This window comes from Spea bombifrons, chromosome 5 (genome assembly GCF_027358695.1).
Source record: "Spea bombifrons isolate aSpeBom1 chromosome 5, aSpeBom1.2.pri, whole genome shotgun sequence".
In the NCBI taxonomy this organism is placed as follows: domain Eukaryota; kingdom Metazoa; phylum Chordata; class Amphibia; order Anura; family Pelobatidae; genus Spea; species Spea bombifrons.
In genome coordinates, this window is record NC_071091.1 from 99,421,255 (window position 1) to 99,440,856 (window position 19,602).

The 19,602-nt window shown below is 37.3% G+C and overlaps 1 protein-coding gene across 1 annotated transcript in view; it reads right to left on the bottom strand.

The window, feature by feature from the left end:
- Window positions 1-19,602, bottom strand: part of CSMD3 (CUB and Sushi multiple domains 3) — a 445,444-nt gene that overhangs the window by 177,974 nt on the left and 247,868 nt on the right. Inside the window, exons 17-22 of the mRNA XM_053466566.1 lie at window positions 16,562-16,700; window positions 16,052-16,239; window positions 15,384-15,572; window positions 6,740-6,856; window positions 4,984-5,199; window positions 3,956-4,144 (exon numbers count right to left, since the gene is read on the bottom strand). Of these exons, the coding sequence (XP_053322541.1) occupies window positions 3,956-4,144; window positions 4,984-5,199; window positions 6,740-6,856; window positions 15,384-15,572; window positions 16,052-16,239; window positions 16,562-16,700 (1,038 nt within the window). The remainder of the gene's footprint in view (window positions 1-3,955; window positions 4,145-4,983; window positions 5,200-6,739; window positions 6,857-15,383; window positions 15,573-16,051; window positions 16,240-16,561; window positions 16,701-19,602) is intronic.

A 19,602-nucleotide genomic window follows, 5' to 3' on the forward strand; every position in this document is an offset into this window, starting at 1 on the left:
GAAACAAGGTCAAGGAAGCAGTCAGCAGAGAAGGTAGGTAGGCATTGAGAGAGATCATGAGAGTGTCCTCCCGACGAACTTCAAACAAAATGGCAGGGTTTGGGTGCCATCTTCTCACCCAATGGGAGGATTGAGGGGAGAGGACGTCCCCAGAAGCTCCCCTATTTTGAGCTACAATAACCTTGTGTGATCTTTAGCCAAAATTGCTGAGCTTCCAGTGACGTCTCCCTCAATTCTTCAATCAAGGGAGAGGGCATCACCAGAAGCGTTACTATTTTGGATGCAGACGAAGAAAAAAAGAAAGAAAATATAAGACAGAAAGAGAGGAGAAAGGACCACAAGAAGATTCAGAACAAAAAGCGGAGCAGCAAAGAAGGTAGGGGGACATTCAGAGAGTGAACAAAAATGAAAGGAAATTGAATTCATTGTCTGAAATCAAATTGGCCAAAAATGAACTGAACATATATATGTTAGATGTGGTGCAAATGGACCAAAGCTAAATTTTGATTCCTTTATTTCCTTTCATTTCTGAAGACATTTTACATTTAGAAGCAAAAATTTACCCTTATTTACACTATTATGTTCTTTCACACTCTCTAACACTCTCATTCCTGTTCTCTTATACTCTCATTCACTCTCTCACGCTCTCCCTGAATGTTTCCTTACCTTCTCCACCGACTGCTGTTGTATCTGTCTCTTTGTAGCATATCACTGCTTCATTTATTTCATCTTCTTGTTCTTCTGTCTACTTTCTTCGTCCACTTTTCCGTGGACATGGCCTCCCGGTGAACTTCCACAAAAGGGAAGAGCCTCCGGACATCCACTACTTTGATTGGCTTATCAGAGGAAAGGCTGTCCTTGCGGTTCTTCCCTTTTGTGGAAGTGAACAGAGAGGCCAAAATAATGCAGGTAGAGTTGCAGAGAAAGAGAGGTACAGAGGCGCTTCTCTTTCCCAGTGAATCTTTCTTCATTATTCTGGCCTCCCGATGAACTTTTACATTTAATTAGTAATTTTCAAAAAGATTCCATATTTCCATATCATATATGTATATTTCCATTTTTTCTACTTACATTTAAGAAAAGTTAAATTTTTCATACACATGTTTAACTGCATTACCCAAATTATAAGCCACCATTATAAAGTTAAATTAAGTATAATTAATGTTCCCCATCAGAATTGTATCTATGAGTCTAGGAAAATATTGGGGTTTTCTGAAACAAAATTCTAGCAATGTGAAAGTCCAACCAGCAAGAACATTGCATTGGTTGCTATGGAAATAAAAGCACTTTTTAAAACTTTGCCCCTACATTACCTTTTATACACAGCTCCAATCGTATTTTAATTCCACAATATGCTACCAAAGAGAAGATTCAATCAACAATGAAACTAGGTAGACAATTGCTGCCTCACACTCTTCCCAGGAGGAAAGCAATCAGCCATTAGAACTAAATTGAGCAGTCAATCAATACAAAGTACTGTTCGTGGGTTTTCTCTCTTCTTAAAAACGCTGCAGTAAAAGATGTTCATTGAGGCTACATCTTGATCATCACTAGGGCTGATACTCAGCACGGTCGCTCAGGAAAGACAACCTGGTTTTTCCAACGGACAACCTCTGCAAGATCTGCAGCTGGAGGATTTTCATTTCATAAATCAGCCCACAGTTCACAGAGGGAAATTTGTGAAGTCTTTGCAACACTGGTTACCTGATACGTTAGCTCTAATCATCAATACCAAACCATAAATATATAATAACTTGTTTACAAATAGTAATTTAGTATGGTTTTTGGCTACTTAAATGCAAGACACTATTATTTCACTATATTACTGTATCCCTGATACTCATGCTGCCCATCCCATCTTTCCTCCATAGTATTGTCTTTCCTTCCCATGCTCTTTAAATTATCCAGTATAAAGTACTATGTTTAATCCATGTTTTTAACATTATATGAGCAGCTGAAATTACTTTATTTTGGGGGTGTACTAGCAAAACCGTTAACTGATATATTTAACGAATCATTGGTAACGGGAGTTGTCCCTGGGGATTGGAAAGTAGCGAATGTTGTGCCTATACACAAAAAAGGCAGTAGGGAGGAGTCGGGCAACTACAGGCCAGTTAGTCTTACATCTGTAGTGGGAAAATTAATGGAAACAATGTTAAAGGAAAGGATTGTTGAACATCTGAAGTCACATGGCTTTCAAGATCAAAAACAACATGGGTTTTCCTCAGGAAGATCTTGCCAAACAAATCTTATTGATTTTTTTGATTGGGTGACTAAAGTAATTGATCAAGGTGGTGCAGTAGACATTGCGTATCTGGATTTCAGTAAGGCCTTTGACTCTGTCCCACATAGAAGACTTATAAATAAACTGCAATCTCTGGGTTTAGATCCCAATGTTGTTGAATGGATTAAGGAGTGGCTGAGTGACAGAAAACAGAGGGTTGTAGTCAATGGCGTATATTCAGAACAAGGTCTTGTTACCAGTGGGATACCTCAGGGATCTGTACTTGGACCCATTCTCTTTAATATTTTCATTAGTGATATTGCAGATGGTGTTGATGGAAAGGTATGTTTATTTGCCGACGACACAAAAATTTGCAACAGGGTTGATGTTCCTGGAGGAAGAAGCCAAATGGCAAACGATCTAGGTAAGCTGGAAAAATGGTCAGAGCTGTGGCAATTGGCATTTAACGTGGATAAATGCAAAGTAATGCACCTGGGGCATAAAAACCCAAGGGCAGAGTATAGACTATTTGGTACTGTCCTAACCTCAACGTGTGAGGAAAGGGATTTAGGGGTAATTATTTCTGAGGATTTAAAGGTAGGTAGACAATGCAGTAGAGCAGCAGGTAATGCTAGCAGAATGCTTGGTTGTATAGCGAGAGGTATTAGCAGTAGGAAGAGGGAAGTGCTCATGCCGCTGTACAGATCACTGGTGAGACCTCACTTGGAGTATTGTGTACAGTACTGGAGACCATATCTCCAGAAGGATATAGATATGTTGGAGAAAGTGCAGAGAAGGGCTACTAAAATGGTTTATGGATTACAAAATAAACCTTACCAGGACAGGTTAAAGGATCTTAACCTATATAGCCTGGAAAAAAGACGGGACAGGGGGGATATGATAGAAACATTTAAATACTTAAAGGGAATCAACAAAGTAAAGGAAGAAAGTTTATTTAAAAGAAGAAATAAAACCGCAACAAGAGGACACAAGCATAAACTAGAGGGGCAAAGGTTTAATGGTAACATCAGAAAATATTACTTTACGGAAAGGGTAGTGGACGCATGGAATAGCCTCCCAGTGGAAGTGGTAGATGTTAATACAGTAAAGTCATTTAAGCAAGCATGGGATAGGCATAATGCCAAGCTAGATATAGGATAAGGGCAAGTACTAAAGGAGAGTACTCAGAGGTTGGGCAGACTGGATGGGCCTTCTGGCTCTTATCTGCCGTCACTTTCTATGTTTCTATGTTTCTATGTTACTCTAAAGCTTCAGTTGAAGGTGATGCCTCTTTATAGGTCTTACTTATCATATCAGGCAGGACTAGAAATGAGTAAGCGCCCGTGGCATTTAATGTGCATCCACACGTTACTTTCTTATACTTCTTTTACTGCAAGACCCGATCTGCCACCAGACCAGCAGTATTGGAAATAAAGTTGCCCTATCGCCCACTTGCTATTTGTCCAATGTGTCAGATGCCTCCATTTTTACATATGATCATAAAAAATGTGTTTACGAGTTGATATATGGGATACGATGTAATTCTCTGGGTTACAGCAGGTGTCCATCTCAGGGAAAAAGTTATGCTGCTGTAAATCCCATGATTACCACTGAAATTACACACACAATATGCAAGAAACTAATGCTATCAAAGTAAAGGGTAATACGCCATTTGTCTTATCTCAAACAGCAACTACACAGACAAGCAAATGAAAGCAGCTGACCACGTACCCACACACCTTGGCAGAGGTGCACTCCACACACGACGTCCACCGCCAAGACAGATGATTTCCGACAACCCTTCCAACCGATATCCAGATGAACAAGAGAATGCGATGGTGTCTCCTACTCCAAAGTTATGTCCAAGACGTTTCCCATACTGGGGAACTCCAGGATCTTCACAGGGTTCTAGATTGTATTCTGATGACACAAATTATCCAACACAGCCTTTATTAAATGTTCATATGTGATGTGATATACATCGATTGCATCTCAACCTGGTAGCTTAACCTAACTTATAAAATTAGTAGAAGAATGTTTGGCCTACATTTCTACAGTGGCTTTCAATTCAGATATAATAAATACTGCCAAAATTTAAGTAGTGGTTGGGTGCATGAATATTTTTTAATGATGTTGTGACGTATTAAAAAATAATTATCTTTTTAACTTACACAATTTAGTATATAAACAAATTTTCTGTTGTTTATATACATATTATTTTGAGTTTTAGGACTGAAGAACACCATGAGAGATGTGTTCTATAAAAACAGGGACGGTAGGAGAAGAAAGGGGGATTTTGTTGAAAAAGGGAGACTCTCTCTCCTAAAGAGGGGTACTTAGGAGGTTGTATTTTAAAGCACACCACATTTCCTTTTTTTCCTGTCCTCTCTTTTAAATGCTAGACATAGTAGGGTATATAGACATAAGTGTAAATCATTTAACAGTTGCAAGGTAGCACTATGCCACTTTAATGTAACTGGTAACTCATTTTTAGCATAAGTGATCATTTCTGCTGACAAAATTAAATTAATTTAAAAAAAAAAGTGCATCCAAAGTGGTATTCATACTATGCCGCATTAAAAATGAATAATACTATAATGCACCCGCTCAAACATATATTTTACAACCCACTACAAAACAAATGTCACGCAGTTTGTTTGTTGTCCGAGTATTCTTGATTTAATCTTACAGATGTTAACAACGCCGACTGCTTAGGCAAACATTATATTTTAAGTAGTGTTCTGATTTAATATCCTTACCAGAAAATGTAATGTTGAATCCTTCATATGATATTGAGAAATCTGAAATAAAACGCAGCTGAGCTCTGAAATTTCCATAGAGACCGGCGTTGATTGCTGTAGGGAGCTCGGAGCCAGTCAATCGTGCCAGGGGCTGAGTAAAACTACCATTTTCTGTGATTAGTAGGTAGTCATGAAGATCTTCTAGATGAAATGTGTGAAAGGTGAACTGTACTCCTGTTGGAAAAGTAAACTAAGTTGAGAGATGTGGTTTCCATCATTACAAATAATCCAATAAAGCATTACACCTCTTGAAAAGTCATGTATTTCATTATATCCGGTACTTACGAAAATAAGAAAGAGGTCATATCTGTTTGAGTGCTAATTGCTTTTTAATGTATTGCAATATCGTATATGTAGATTTCTGTCCTTTTGTTGAAATAAATACACTATTATACGTGCTGAAAAGATATCAAAATATACTTCTATGGAGCCTCAAAACAATTTAACTTTTAGAAGCTTCCAGAAAGAAAAAAGAGCTGAGATAATTTTAGATAAAGGAACTTTTGGCTTTGCAACCTTTACCATAATTTTTTAGCTGAAAAAAGCTTAGGTCTATGTAAAAGGTGTCCGAACTGCCCTTGGATAAGCCTAGGGTTAGTGACACCTGGCTGCAGTATTTTTTGGCCAACCCCTGTAACTAAAAAAACAAAAACATACTAACAAAACTCACTCTAACACCATATACTTACACACACATATACACATATACACACCATTCCTCACCCTATTCTCCTTTACAACAGTAAACTCACCCCAGACACTCTGCCACTGACACACACTCATGCTAACATCATATCACTAGCACCCACATACATCCTAATACCAAATATTAGCACACATTAACACACACACACACACTAGCACCATACACTATTACATACACACACACTTATGCTAATACCATATACTAGCATACACATGGGCTCTAACACCATATGTGGACACACCATCATGCTATCACTATACTCTAACACACACTTGCTCCAACACCATCCACTTATACACAACTGTTCCATTTAAGTTAATATTCTTAATTCCAAAATGTAGAATGTGAGAAAAATGAGAGACCTACTTCATGCCTGAGCAGATATAACTAGGATCACTTTAGGAGAACAGCTTTATGTACTCAAAATAATAATTTAATTCTAAACCAATTGTTCTGGTCCTCAGAAGTAGCAACCAATGGAATGGTCCAATCAGCAGTAGCATTCCACTGGTTTGCTATGGTGATAAAACCAGAAAAAACAACCACTTTTTTTCGGTGCTGATTGTAATGCTTTCAAAATATGCATATACATTTTCAGAACTGTAACCTTTACTTGTTATGCACCTAGTAGGCATTGTATGTTTCCATTTTTCATAAAAGTTACACATTTCAAATATAGATGACATCTCTGCCAGCTTTCTCAACTCTGAAGTAGTTCTGATATAGAAAGTTATAATAACAGGTTCTTTACAGTAGAAATGCTTCTGTTCCAATTCATTGAAACAGCTTATATGACATGAGTGTATCTAATCAATCCTATGCCCTCAACTGCTTTCTTCTTCATGATGCTATTAACTACTCTGTCCTGTTCACTTTCTTAATGGAGTTAAAGAAAGTAATAAGGAGGTGGTTGTGAAATGTTACACTTTTACAAAAATACATATATTTGAAATATATTTCTTGCTTGTAAAAAAAAAACCAAAACCTAATGTGCAATATGAATATTACCTTTTCCATGAGTTACTTCTATTGTCCACGTACAATTCAAGGAGTTTGGGTAGATCTCAGGGTAACCAGGAGATAAGATGGTACCACTTGGACCTCTAATATCACCACCACATAAAGCTAAAATACATAATATAGAAAATGGTATTAATACGCATACAAATCAATCTTAATATTAAAAAAAACAAAAGTGGACACTCAAACTATTGGAATCAAAAATATATAGTTAACAAATACATGCAGGACTCCAGAATAGAAGACGACTTCCCAGACAGCGTTATCAACCGCAATACGTAATATAGTGAAATGCATGTGTTTTAATCACCAAACAGCAATTGTACATACCACAAAAAAAGGGGTGCAGCCTCGCTACTTTGCTCCCTTAAAGGCATAGTGACCTGAAATGACCCACAGGTGCACAAGGTATGGGAGCTCATCTGCAGCCTTATAAATGCCCCACATATTTCTGGGGCCAACTCCAACCACTCTCTGAGCTGGTCCTAGAACTCCCTGCCTCATGTCACACAACACAACCCAGGTGTCCAGATTCGTGCACTTGAAATGTTAGAGGTATGATTAAAGTACTTACAAAGAACCTTATTATGCTGAAGAGCCCCTTTAAAAATACCATGTCAAGTGTATATATTTATATTATTTAAGTAGTTGATTTTATTACTAGTCATTGCCACAGCTGAAGCTCATTACAATCAATGTTGTGTATGTTTGTTATTGTTTGGTTTGATATCTTGTTACCCATGTGTCAAATAGGTTTTCTAAATGTTTTGTTTTTGCAGCAAATGTATCTGGCCTCTAATGTACTATGCCAATGTATCCATTTAACCCCTTAAGGACAATGGGCGGTCCCTAAACCCATTGAAAACAATGCATTTTTCATGCTTTATCATGAAGGGGTTAATTTATGCAATTCTGATTTGGTTAGTTGCTGGAAAATGTACCTTGTATATTCTGTTTAATTGGCCTTGGTTGTGAAGTTCTTTGCCCCTTTTTTTATGTAGATAATCTCCTGTGCAGCACAGAGGAGAATCGCAGTAGGCAATCCTTTCATTTTCTATATCACGCTGTCAATGATTTGCTACTCAATACATTTCAACCTTAATCTGTCTCAAGTATGCACCCTTTAGAGTTGTATACATTGTTTCTACGCTGTTAATCATTGAATTGTTTATGAAAGAGTCCGAATTTGTACGTTTGTGTGTCCGTTATACACAATACTCCAATATTTGTCTCATGATGATGCTTCCTGAAAAGTTCTTTAAAAAAATCATCCTTTCTAGGTAAGATATTAATGGATTTTCACATAACGTCAAACACTTCATTTTAATATTTTAAGAAAGGTTGCATATTAATATCCTATACAAGCAACCCATCATTTGATTGTGATGTTTTCAACAGAGAAGCTTTGCTGGGGCAAGACTAGCTCACTAAATTAAATGCACTTAAATATAAAAAGGGAGAATGAACTTTTGGCATTGCAAAGATCAAAAGGAAACATTTTTTTTTACTTTAAACTGGTTTAGAAAAAAAACAACAAAATTAACTGCTTATGATCTACTCCTGCTTCTTCATATTGGCAAGAGGATTTAAAAAGATTGTAAATGTCTTATAATAGCATGATTGCTAAAGTTCTCATGAGTAAAGAGATGCTGCACTTTTTATAGGTTCATCTCAATTTCTAGCTTCTAGCGCTATTGATTTTTACGGCTGTAACTTTACAAACGCATTTGTACAGTTGTTGTTCCCTCTATGCTCTGTGAACATTAAATGTGATATATGAGAAGCAGGTCCATGGGCTTAAGCAGGTCCGGGTTTCTTCACTTTTTTTTGAACAGATGCCCAGTTTCATTTAAGGAAAGGTATTAACACTTTGTACTACCTGTTCTTCTTTACCAGTGCAACGTAAAAACGATAATGTTAAACCTTTTCACGCAGTTACAATCAAAAACAGTTAATATTAGAATTTCAGCAGCTAGGGAAATGTTATACTCCTAGAGGGCAGGTAGTGGAAGGGTTGGGGGTCTGCTGCTCCGGGGTTTTGTATGCTATCCTAAGCACCTTTTAGATAGGGTTAGATGGCATATGACCCCCACCCTCTTGTTAGAGTCATTATTTGGTCTGAAACAGCAGCCGTTTTATTTTGGCTTAGTAACAATGGATTTCAGGCAAGAACTGCCTTTTTATGGCGTTCCTTGATATGCTTTGCCCGAAATATTGTACTAAAGCCTCATATTATTCATATATTTGTAGATTTGGATTTGAATGATGGTAATTTGTTCTTTTTATTCCTTTAATATGGTTAAATTTCATCTCATTGTTGGGAATGCAAACATGGGGTCCCAGTTTTGTTCATCTCACAGATTATAGACAGAAGGCATCAATGTCACCAACCTGTATAAAGAATTTCTGTAGTAAGCTCAGGGTGTTAACCCGTGATGACATCTAGATCTAATCCAGTTTCTCTATAAGGCTAGATTTCCACTTGTTTTTTTTTTGCTAAAAACGCCCATAAAAACGCCAATAGCGCCACCTGGCGTTTTTTTTGTGAAAAACGGCTGCAGCCAGATGTTAGCTGTTCTTCAATAGGAAATCGCAAAATGCCATTTCCACTTGGCGTTTTTCTGTTTGGCGTTTTTTCAGTCCTCTTTGGCGTTTTTCTGCTTTTTTGGGCTCTGTGGCAGTTTTTCAAAATCGCAGCATGTTGACACTCTGGCGTTTTTTGCAAGAAATCTTGGCGTTTTTCTCCAATAGAAGTCTATGTTAGAGAAAAAACGCCATGAAAAAGCCATGTGGGTTTATTGCCTTGGCGTTTTTTATGGCGTTTTTTCCACAGTTACAATGCAGAGGATGGACCCAGTATCTGTGTGTCCTACGAGAAATAGGCTGAAAACAAACAGTTTCACACAAAACAAAGTCCTGGACTGGTTCATATTGAATTTTACACCATTTGGAACAAACATGCCATTACAAACAAACATACCCAACGCATCAACTGGATCCTGCGTGCCTGCGTGTCTGAACCTGCGGTTCCTCTCGTACTGAGCAGGATTACTATTGCGAGAACACATCATCAGTAGGGTAAAACTAACCTGTCTCACGACGGTCTAACCCAACTCACGTTCCCTAACAGCAAACAATTTGCACCATCATTTGGGGCCAATCTTCCCAGAGGAGCAGACATTCGGAATAAAGCATGCCTTACAAACCACAGAAAAGAGACAAAAGGGTCTACCAAGTAAATGACATCAGGAGAGGGCAGATACTTGCCATTTATCCCAATCCCTTTTAGCTGGGTGAAACTTCTAACTTGTAAAGGCTGGAAAAACTGCCTAAGGTCAAAAAAAGCAATTTCCACAGAAAGGCTAAAACGCCAGAAAAAACTCCAGAAAAAACCCCAAAACGCAGGTAAATGCAGTGGCAGTTTTCTTGGCGTTTTTCCTGGCGTTTTTCATCAAGAAAAAAACGCAGGACAAAAACCCAAGTGGAAACCTAGCCTAAGAAAGTACATCTGGTTCACCCTTTTCTGTCTCAACTACTCCCTTTAGCACACAGCCACTTTTTCTGTACTTGAAAAGAAGGTATACTATATACTGGCGAGTAGGAACATTTAATGAATTCCAGTTATATTACAATTGTTTATAGAGATCCAGTAGACTATGTAGCACTATTAAAATAGGGAGAATGAAAATAAACACTAAAATTAACAATATACAAATAGTCACATTAAAATTAGTTAAGATCCGATTGCCTCTTGGAGTCAAGAAGAAATCCCCCCCCATGTCAGAATTCAAAGTAGCTTAATTAGGGTTTTTTTGCCTTCTATTGGATCAAGAATAGGGAGGTTAGGTAGAGGGGTTGAACTTGATGGACATAGGTCTTTTTTCAACCTTATGAACTATGGTGAGCCTGTAAGCTTCATGGATCTGGCATCTGTCAAATGGTTTTATGGCCCCTCTAACCAGGGAGTAAACTGACCAAGGATGCTTTGATTGAACCATATCTGTCCGCTGGATCTCTGCTAGTCCAGCTAATTTACTGCTGAACACATTCCCCAATCCCTCTGTGTTTATCTAAAGTCTTTGTTAAAGTGTGAATTGTGCTTTTGTATTTAGAAAAGTCTGTTTTAGCTTCATTAATGGGGAAAAGAAAAAAGTGTCAGTGCGCTAAGCTAGTCTCAGGCTCAAATAATACTAATGTGTAATACGAGGCCTACCAAACAGGTGTAAGCATGCAGCAAGAAACAGTGTATTGGCTGTACAATGTCTACAAAAAACAAAAACTGTCTGCGCTTCTTACCCTAATAACGTTGGCAACAAATATATAAACATAATATAAATGAGAGGTTAGCTTCATTAATGCCTGAGGAAGGGACCTAACAACTTGGTCTCGAAAGCTCGCTATTAAACTCTCAGTTAGCCAATAAATGGTATCATTTTAACTAAACTTTTCTCCTGTAAGCTTACACTTTATTAATACATTTACACATTTACCTTAATTCTATGGTGTGTCATCATGGCATCATGTGCCATCTTTAATAACTAAAAATAAATTTAGATTTTAGGGTCATGCAGGTTTAAATACTTGAGGGATATCCCTGACATGTGAAAAATAAATGTTTAGAATTCAAATGTGATTTGAATTATCCAGTGCTCTATCCTCATTAGTATCTTTCCAGAGAAGTGACCTTTTTAACATGTGTAACAACATCTCCTTTATATGCTCTAATTTGACAAGAGTGGGAAAAAATTGAAAATAATACCTGGGGCTGATTGTTCTGGTGTCATTCATCTCGGTGAGGAACAGAAGAGGAATTGTCATTCTTAATTATACAAACTATGGAGAAGAGTTATTTAAGCATTAAGATGACACTAAGACACACGCTAAACTTTGTAATGACCCTACACACAAACATGCACCAAGGCCAACACATTGTTGGGTATCGGTTGCTTCTAATATTTTAAAATGAATAAGTAAATATTAATATTACTTATTAATTTCAAAATATTAGACACAGAAACATAGAATTTTATAGTAGACAAGTACCAGTCGGCCCATCTAGACTGCCCATTTATCTGCAATTAAGTACCGCGGGCTGCAGGCAAAGCAGCTGTGCATTCATTGCAGAGGACAGGAGCCGGTGCCAAAGGTCTACAGTGTCCTTTCAAACAGGACCAAATGGAACAACCAAAAACCAAAAGAAGATCTCGCAAACAAAGTTCCAATATTTATATATATATATATAAGAAATTCCCCCATTAACTATGAAGAGGTTACTGGGGTTTGCCCGGTGTAAGGCATTGTAAAGTAGGCCAGTTGCAAACATTTAGTTTAATGAATGCATCCAATCATGAACCTTCTTATGATGTAACAAGTATCTTATTTATTTAACTACAAAAGGTCTACTAAAAATAGAGAAAAGGGCTATATATCAGTTATTTTCTGGCAGAGGAGACCATGTCATTGTAGATGGGAACATGGTTATATTTGGAGGACATTAAGTCTTTTAAAGCCCTAGTCGGATGTATTGCCTTGAACATCTATATTGCTATATATATAATATATATGTAATTTTGAATTCCATGGGACATATGGCATGGGTTAAATAGTAAAAGTAGAAACAGACCAAAGAGGTCTATAGTCATTGCCAAGGTTTACACTTTTGCTTTGCCCTTCAGTTGCTCCTCTAAGTAATCAGACCTTCCTCAAAGAAGAGATACTAGGGTCAATACAATGCAATAATAGTCTATAGGACAACGACAGGGATATATCTGGAGGCACTCGTATCATAACCAAAGGAGCAGGAAGGACTTCAAGTCAAAAGCCAAGGCAAGGTCAAAGCAGAAACAACAACAAGAACATTAAGCCAGAGATGTAGCACATCCAGAGACACGGTAACACTGGCTTTTTACTTGTGCCACTACCACCTAAAGTTTGTTTAAGGGGCTGCCTGTGTCATCTGGCAATACAAAGACCCAATGGGGACAGGGATACAAAAGGGACCTTTTAACAATGACTTGACCAGTCCATAAAGGTTAAGCTAACAGGTTAGACCAATAAGTAGCAAAGTAGGTGTTCTGGTTGGTCAGCTTTTGGGTTTTGAGTATTCAAACAGCTGGATGGATGAATAGGAGAAGCAAGGCTTGGACTCCACGACATCTGCCTACAAATAGTTTGCTGAAGTTACTGCAGGGAGATTCAGTGTCTCTCCCAGCCGCACTGATTTTATAGCCCGCTGAATTATACATAACTAAGCAGAAAAAGCGATGGAAATGCGTGGGCCAGAGAGTGCCACCTCCATACAGTCATTTCCATCTTGTAAAAGCTCATCAGTTGTGCATTCATATGATTCTGATTAAAAGGAAAATGATTCTTAATACATCTTAACTAATCAATTAATGAAAAATAGCTCTCAAGTTGTGTTATAGGGGAGCTAGACATGTTTAAATTTTTTTTGTAGTTGGAAAGTTCAAAACAATCTACTTTAACGTTTCCGGAAAAGAAAATGTCATAACACAGATTGCAAACTGATACACGGATGCACAGCGTGACACTTGAAATTCATAATGTAAAACAATATCGAAAAATGAATTTCGGTGGAGTGTTCCAAGAAGATGCAAACACATACGAGACATATGTGGTAAACTTAAAGCATTTGTTCTTTGAAGCACTATAAAACAAAATAAAGCTGAACCAGGCATGGGGCTATTGTTATTGGGAATAATGTTTATTATTCGATAATCTCATGTTTCTGTATAAATTATCATAGTTTTATAGGTCTATTGACCTAATATTCAAAGAAAAGAGGGATGTCAGGGGAGGAAAAGTGGGACTGTCTTTTCCAAAGAGGATATATGGGAGGCATGCTATACATTCATATAGTATGGATATGGTGTCAGACATACAAAGGTTTTAGGAAAGGGTCCCCCTGGAAAATAAGGGAAGGGGGAATATGACTGCTGGCCCAGGTCAGGTCACTGGGAGGTCAGGTTAACTTTAGCCCTCATTGGTTAGTGGGGCGCAACATTGTAGCATGCTAGGGTGTAAAAGTGCAGGACAAATGCAATCCTACCTCTTTTCCTGCCTGGAGCCTAAGGTCAGGCATTGTCCCACCCTCCCTATTTTGCTGTACTGTACTTTTCATTGTGCATGTGTTGGTTTCTGTTTCTTTGTGGTTCCTTTGTAGTCATAGCGTGGAAGATTCCCCCCTTTATGGTTGGAAGTGGTGACATCTGGAAGCTGCGCCCGAATGGGCTTGGGGAGGCGGGTCCAGCGGGTGGCTAATGGCACCCGCTGGGCCAGAACTCTTGGTATCCCGTGGTTTGTAACCGCCTGCTAGGCTTAGGCTTAGCAGCTGGCGGGTTGTTAATGGTTATGTCAATGTTGTGTTTTACGGGAATCTGTTAATAAAGCTGTGGCCAATGCCCTTACCCACACCAGTGAGTTATGTCTTTATTTACGGTGGGTGGGTGAAGGTGTTGGATTGGGTTTGTAAGAGCAACTGGGCTTAAGCAGTCAAGTTTTGTATTTAGGTCTTCAGGGTGCATCTGACGATTTTAAGAATGTTGTTGAAAATGACGGTGATGCCCAATTACTTTCTTAAATCAGACCTCTTTATCTTTTTAAGGCTGTCGTGGATTTGTAAATGCATACTGACACATCTTATGGCTGGGACTTTGTGATTTATTCAGTGTTATTAAGCAGGGCTATGTCTAAAACCCAGACCTTAATAAACGTGCATTGGTACGTAATCAGGGGACTTCCAAACAATGTAAGATTTCTGAATTGTCCTACACATTGCCAGCATACGATGAATGCAATTTCTGCCACGCATTAAGACAAAACATTGTTTGAAAAGAAGTCCAAATACCATTCACTTAACACCTAACAAAACATAAATGAGAGGTTTCAGCACTTTAACATCACAAAGTAATCTTTCTTTAGTTAAGGATAGGTTTATTATGTTTGACAATAACAACAATTCCTTTTTTAGTCTGGTTCCTCGGGCTTAATCTTAATTTCTTGCTCAGTCCAGCAGGAAGAGCATAAACCAGACCCGGGCCAGCTAAAATAGCATCTGCCAGTTCTTCTTTGGATCTTCTTGCCCTTTCCTTCAGTGGTTAAATGATGACCTCCTGGCTCCAGTTGCATGCGGTTTGGCCTCTACTTGACTTTTGTGATGCTACAGCCAGCTCCTCCCTACCCCTTCATTGTAAGAAAAAGTGGGTTCTAATTTAAACATTTTAATTATGATTTTTGATTATACTCCAAGATACTCCAACCATCTTTTGCATTTTAATACAAACGATAGCGGAGAATAAAGTTTCATGGTGTCCTCCTTGCAAATGTTTGGTGGCATTCTGCCCCATATGCTTTCCCAACCTTCCATCTAGATGCTGTGCAGGAGATGTACAGTATTTGGCCAAACACTTCTCCAGATATATGATATACTGACCATCAGTAAGCTCCAGCAATATTATTCTGTGGGAGGCTAAATACATTTTGCTAAATATTGTTTGGACCATTCAAGAGCATTGGCAAGTAATACTACATTGCCGTGCGGAATTTTGGTTCTGCATTTATTTATGTATTTTCTCATTTGGCTTAATCCAGGAGAACATGTAGGAATTCTCACCCTCACAGCTGGGCAGCGGATGGCTCCACCAATGATTTTTCTCGCATGTCAAGGGCTCTTCGTGGCTCAGAGTGTAGCCTGGTTGGCATCCAAAAGAAACAGCAAAACCAATAGAAAAATCCGAGCCGTAGCGGTGACCGTGCACGGGAATTCCTGGATCTAAACAAGAATGCGTGTCTACAGTTACACCTGCAAGGCAGAGAAAAGATATGAGTCAAGAATATGTACTGTAACAAAATACAATCAATCTAGACAAGAATGTGTACAAACTGAGCGGGTTAAAGAAATTCATAAGAAAGCTTTAGAACGAGTTTCTTTCAGATATGCTTATTTTCAGCATTTAACATACGTTTTGGTGGAATAAACACTATATAACCTTATACAGAAGAAACAGGGGATTACTACTTCTGTGGAATCTTTGGATCGTTATATAGTATTTTGTTTCTAGTCTTGTTTCTTGGACTGCAGCAAATATTCAAATAGTCTACTTTCATATTACAGAAGCCAATAAATAAAAAAAACTTCATATCCACCATATTTCCCCCCCCATCTTTTATTTATGTTCACTAGTAATGTTTAAAAAGAAGTTTCGTATTTTCTCCAGATGACACCCTAATCACATGAATCACTTCAGCTTCTATAAAGATATAAAGAAACCATTCACTTACTCTCATAATGGATTTTAAAACCGTTGTTGGATCGACTGTTGTCTGTAGTGAAGAGAAGGTAAAGATAATTCACGCTGCTGAAAATAAACTGTGGGACTTGGGTGCCATTGTAAGATCCCAATAGTGGTGAGAGCAAATTCGGTCCATCATGTACCTCCAGGACATCATAATTAAGTTCTGTTTGGAACCTGTGCAAAGTAAAGAAACATGATACAGACTGTGTGTCCATATGAGGTCCTTGATCCTTGCCATAAGAAAGTTGAATAAAAGAGAGGACAGAAGTTTTGATTTACTTCTTCACATTTCAGAATGTATTTGTGAATTGCAGATGAGTGACTTATGGTTTATGGATATATGTATTTGGTTCACTTTGAGATCGACATTATTCAACTTTCCTCCAACAATATGAGCTTTGGCATTTATGACTAAAAAGTGATTAATGTAAAATTGGGAAATATAAATGGAGAAGAAAGGAAGGTGCTAAAAGAAAGTATTAAATGGTGTCTGGACCTTTCAAATGTAATCTTGATTGAGCGTCCAGGTTCAGCTTCAATGACCCATTCACAATTCAGTGAGTCTTTGTAGTATCCAGGCCACCCAGGCGAAAGAATTACTCCACTTGGAGAAGAAAAGTGACCACCACATGGGGCTGGAAATAAATAGAGACATGGCATAATATCTTCAAATCATTTTTTTTTAGGAATAGCCCAACTACATCTACAACTACATCTTCAGCTTTACTACTGATATCATCACGATAACACATAACGCAGCAGAATAATTCAGATTAATAGTTTTCTTCCCAAATGGATATTAATAGAACAAAATATATACAGTAACAGCTGTTCTCAACAATGACAGACTTACTTTATGAGTAAGATAAATGTTGATGAAATATTTAGCACTTATACTACATAACATTTACCGCTCTCCACTAATTTAAGAGAAAAGATAGATAAAAATGGAAGAAAGATGCACCAACCTGAAAATTTTATTACGATTGAATATTGTTAGATATCAGCTTTAATCATAAAACCATACCATAACACTGCCCTTGAGTCTCAGGGTTTTTGCTCCAGTCTCAGGGTAGTCTCAGTGTCACAAAGTCTGAAACCAACTTATTCAAATTCTACATTGATCTCATGCCATCTAAGACTCTTCATTGGCGCTTCTGCTACCAGTATATCATGCTTGGTATCCCTGTTTGAATGCATGTTACTCAGTAAAGTATATCTTTAATAATGACAAGTCAAGGTTTCCATGATGACTGGTTTTAGAGTCATTCGGTTAACACATTTGATGAGTCGCTACGTAGAATCTGCATGATGGGCCATTAAAGGGTTAATAATTAAAGAGTCTCAAGGTTCAGCTCATTTAGAATGTTCCTGGATACTGCACAATATCTCAATTCGGGTCTTTCGCCTGCATTCTAAGCCCAGTTTCTTAAAGTATCTTTTTTTTCCCAATTTGATATTTGATTACTTGGCCTTTTGCTGAAGTGACAAAACTGCGTAATATACATTTACAGCATACAGGTAACTTAACTGCACCAGGAATTAAATTTACTTTTCCATTTCAATGATCAACACCAGGAATCATTTGCTTCTTGCAAAGTTTAGATGAAATTGCGAAACCATCAATGTTTAAGGGGAGCGTAAGTATTCCCTTTTCACGTCTTATGCTGTATATCAAAGAAATGTGTAGTTTAGAGTAAAATGATTTAACAATCTCCAGAAGTGTTCTGTCACTGTGCCACTTTTATAGGCCACAAGACAATTTTTTTTTTTAAATCAAGCTATGAGAAGGCATTCAATCACAAAAGTTATAGGCTTCACTACCATAAGTGAAATATAAGTTCTTTTGGAAGAAAGAAGTAAGAATTTTTTTCTGTTATATATATTATACTCATGATCTGGTTCACAATATCTTTGTTTTCATTGTCGCTGGATTTTGAGATGATAACTTTTTAACCCCTTAATGACAAAGCCCGTACATGTACGGGCTCAAAATGCATTGTTTTCAATGGGTTTAGGGACCGCCCGTTGTCCTTAAGGGGTTAATAAACAAAACACTGCGTCCGTCTTCTTTTGTAGGAATAAATAAAGATGTGAAGATTTGTTAGTGAACCTTTTTGTTTCCTTTTTACTCTAGGAAGGTGGAGGGTTTGGTCAATTAGGGATTTATTCTTTAAGCTAATGATTCCAGTTTAGAAACATGGATGGCAGTTCAGAATCGTTAGGCCAGTCTGATCATTTTTTCTTAGAATCAGGATAGCGTTATGCCTATCCCATGCATATTTAAATTCCATTACCGTGTCAACCTCTATCACTCCATGCGGGAGGCTATTTCATTTATCTACGACCCTCTCAGTAACATAAAACTTACATCTAAGCTTTTGGGCCCTCTAGTTTTTTTTCATGGCCTCCTAACATTTTATTCATTGAAATATTTCTATCAGATCCCACCTCTCTCTTTTCTTCTCCAAGCTATACATACCGTGAACTCTTTGTCTTTCATGATAATTTTTATCCTGCAAACCATTCACCGTTTCTGAGCTCCTTCCTTGAACTTTGTCTCTTTGTAGCTGATATGTTTGAAAGCCTGGGATAATAATAGTGCCTAATTTCTGACCAGTTTCAAGCAAATCTTTATAGAAATACTAAACTTGGTATGGTTGTTTTAACTTCAATGGGCGATATTAATTCCACCGCCATCTATGACATCATTAAAGAATCTAGCTACCCTTGAACATCTCTGAGATTGATAATTACATAATTTGCTGGGCTAAGCAGCCAATGTCTGAGATAATAGACATATTTTAACTGACGTCAGCAAAATGAGCACTCAACGAATACATCGATTTCGTTACCGGAATCTTGATTGCATAAAAAATTATATTTTCCTTGAAAAATCATTATGCTTTTGTACACAGTGTGTTTTCTTATTTTTTTTTAATCAGCATTTCTGGAAAAGTAATTTAAGTTGTAAATTAATGAGATGCCTTGGGTGAGCAGTTATGATTACTTTAGAGAAAAGTGTTACTGTAACAAAGATATAAACAAGAAATAATTTCTGAAAATATTGCTCCATTAAATTAATATGTTAATTCAGAAAAAACATGCTAGCAAAACAAAATAGTACATAATGTAGCATTTTTTTTTTTCATTTTTATGATCAGTTAAAATATATAATTTATACTATGCACCCTTGTTTAAACCAAGGTAATAAATTGTCAAGTAATGTAAAATATGCTTAAAAAATGGTTGAAAAATCAATATTTTTTTATTCTAGGCTGAAGTTTGAAATTCTGAGCTTGATGGGGTGCCCCTAATCCCCCAAAATATTGATTTTTTTAAACATTTTGCCAGCATGGGCTAACTTTTTGAATTTGCTGTAGTAAAAGGTGGCTAGGGTTTAGCCTTACAGTAAAGCCACACTATCCCTCGATAGCTTATTTGTTAGCATCTGTAAAATAATTATAAATAGTATTTATGTTAAAAAAAAGATAATTGTTAATAAATAAGATATTATTGCAACATTTTTTATTTGGT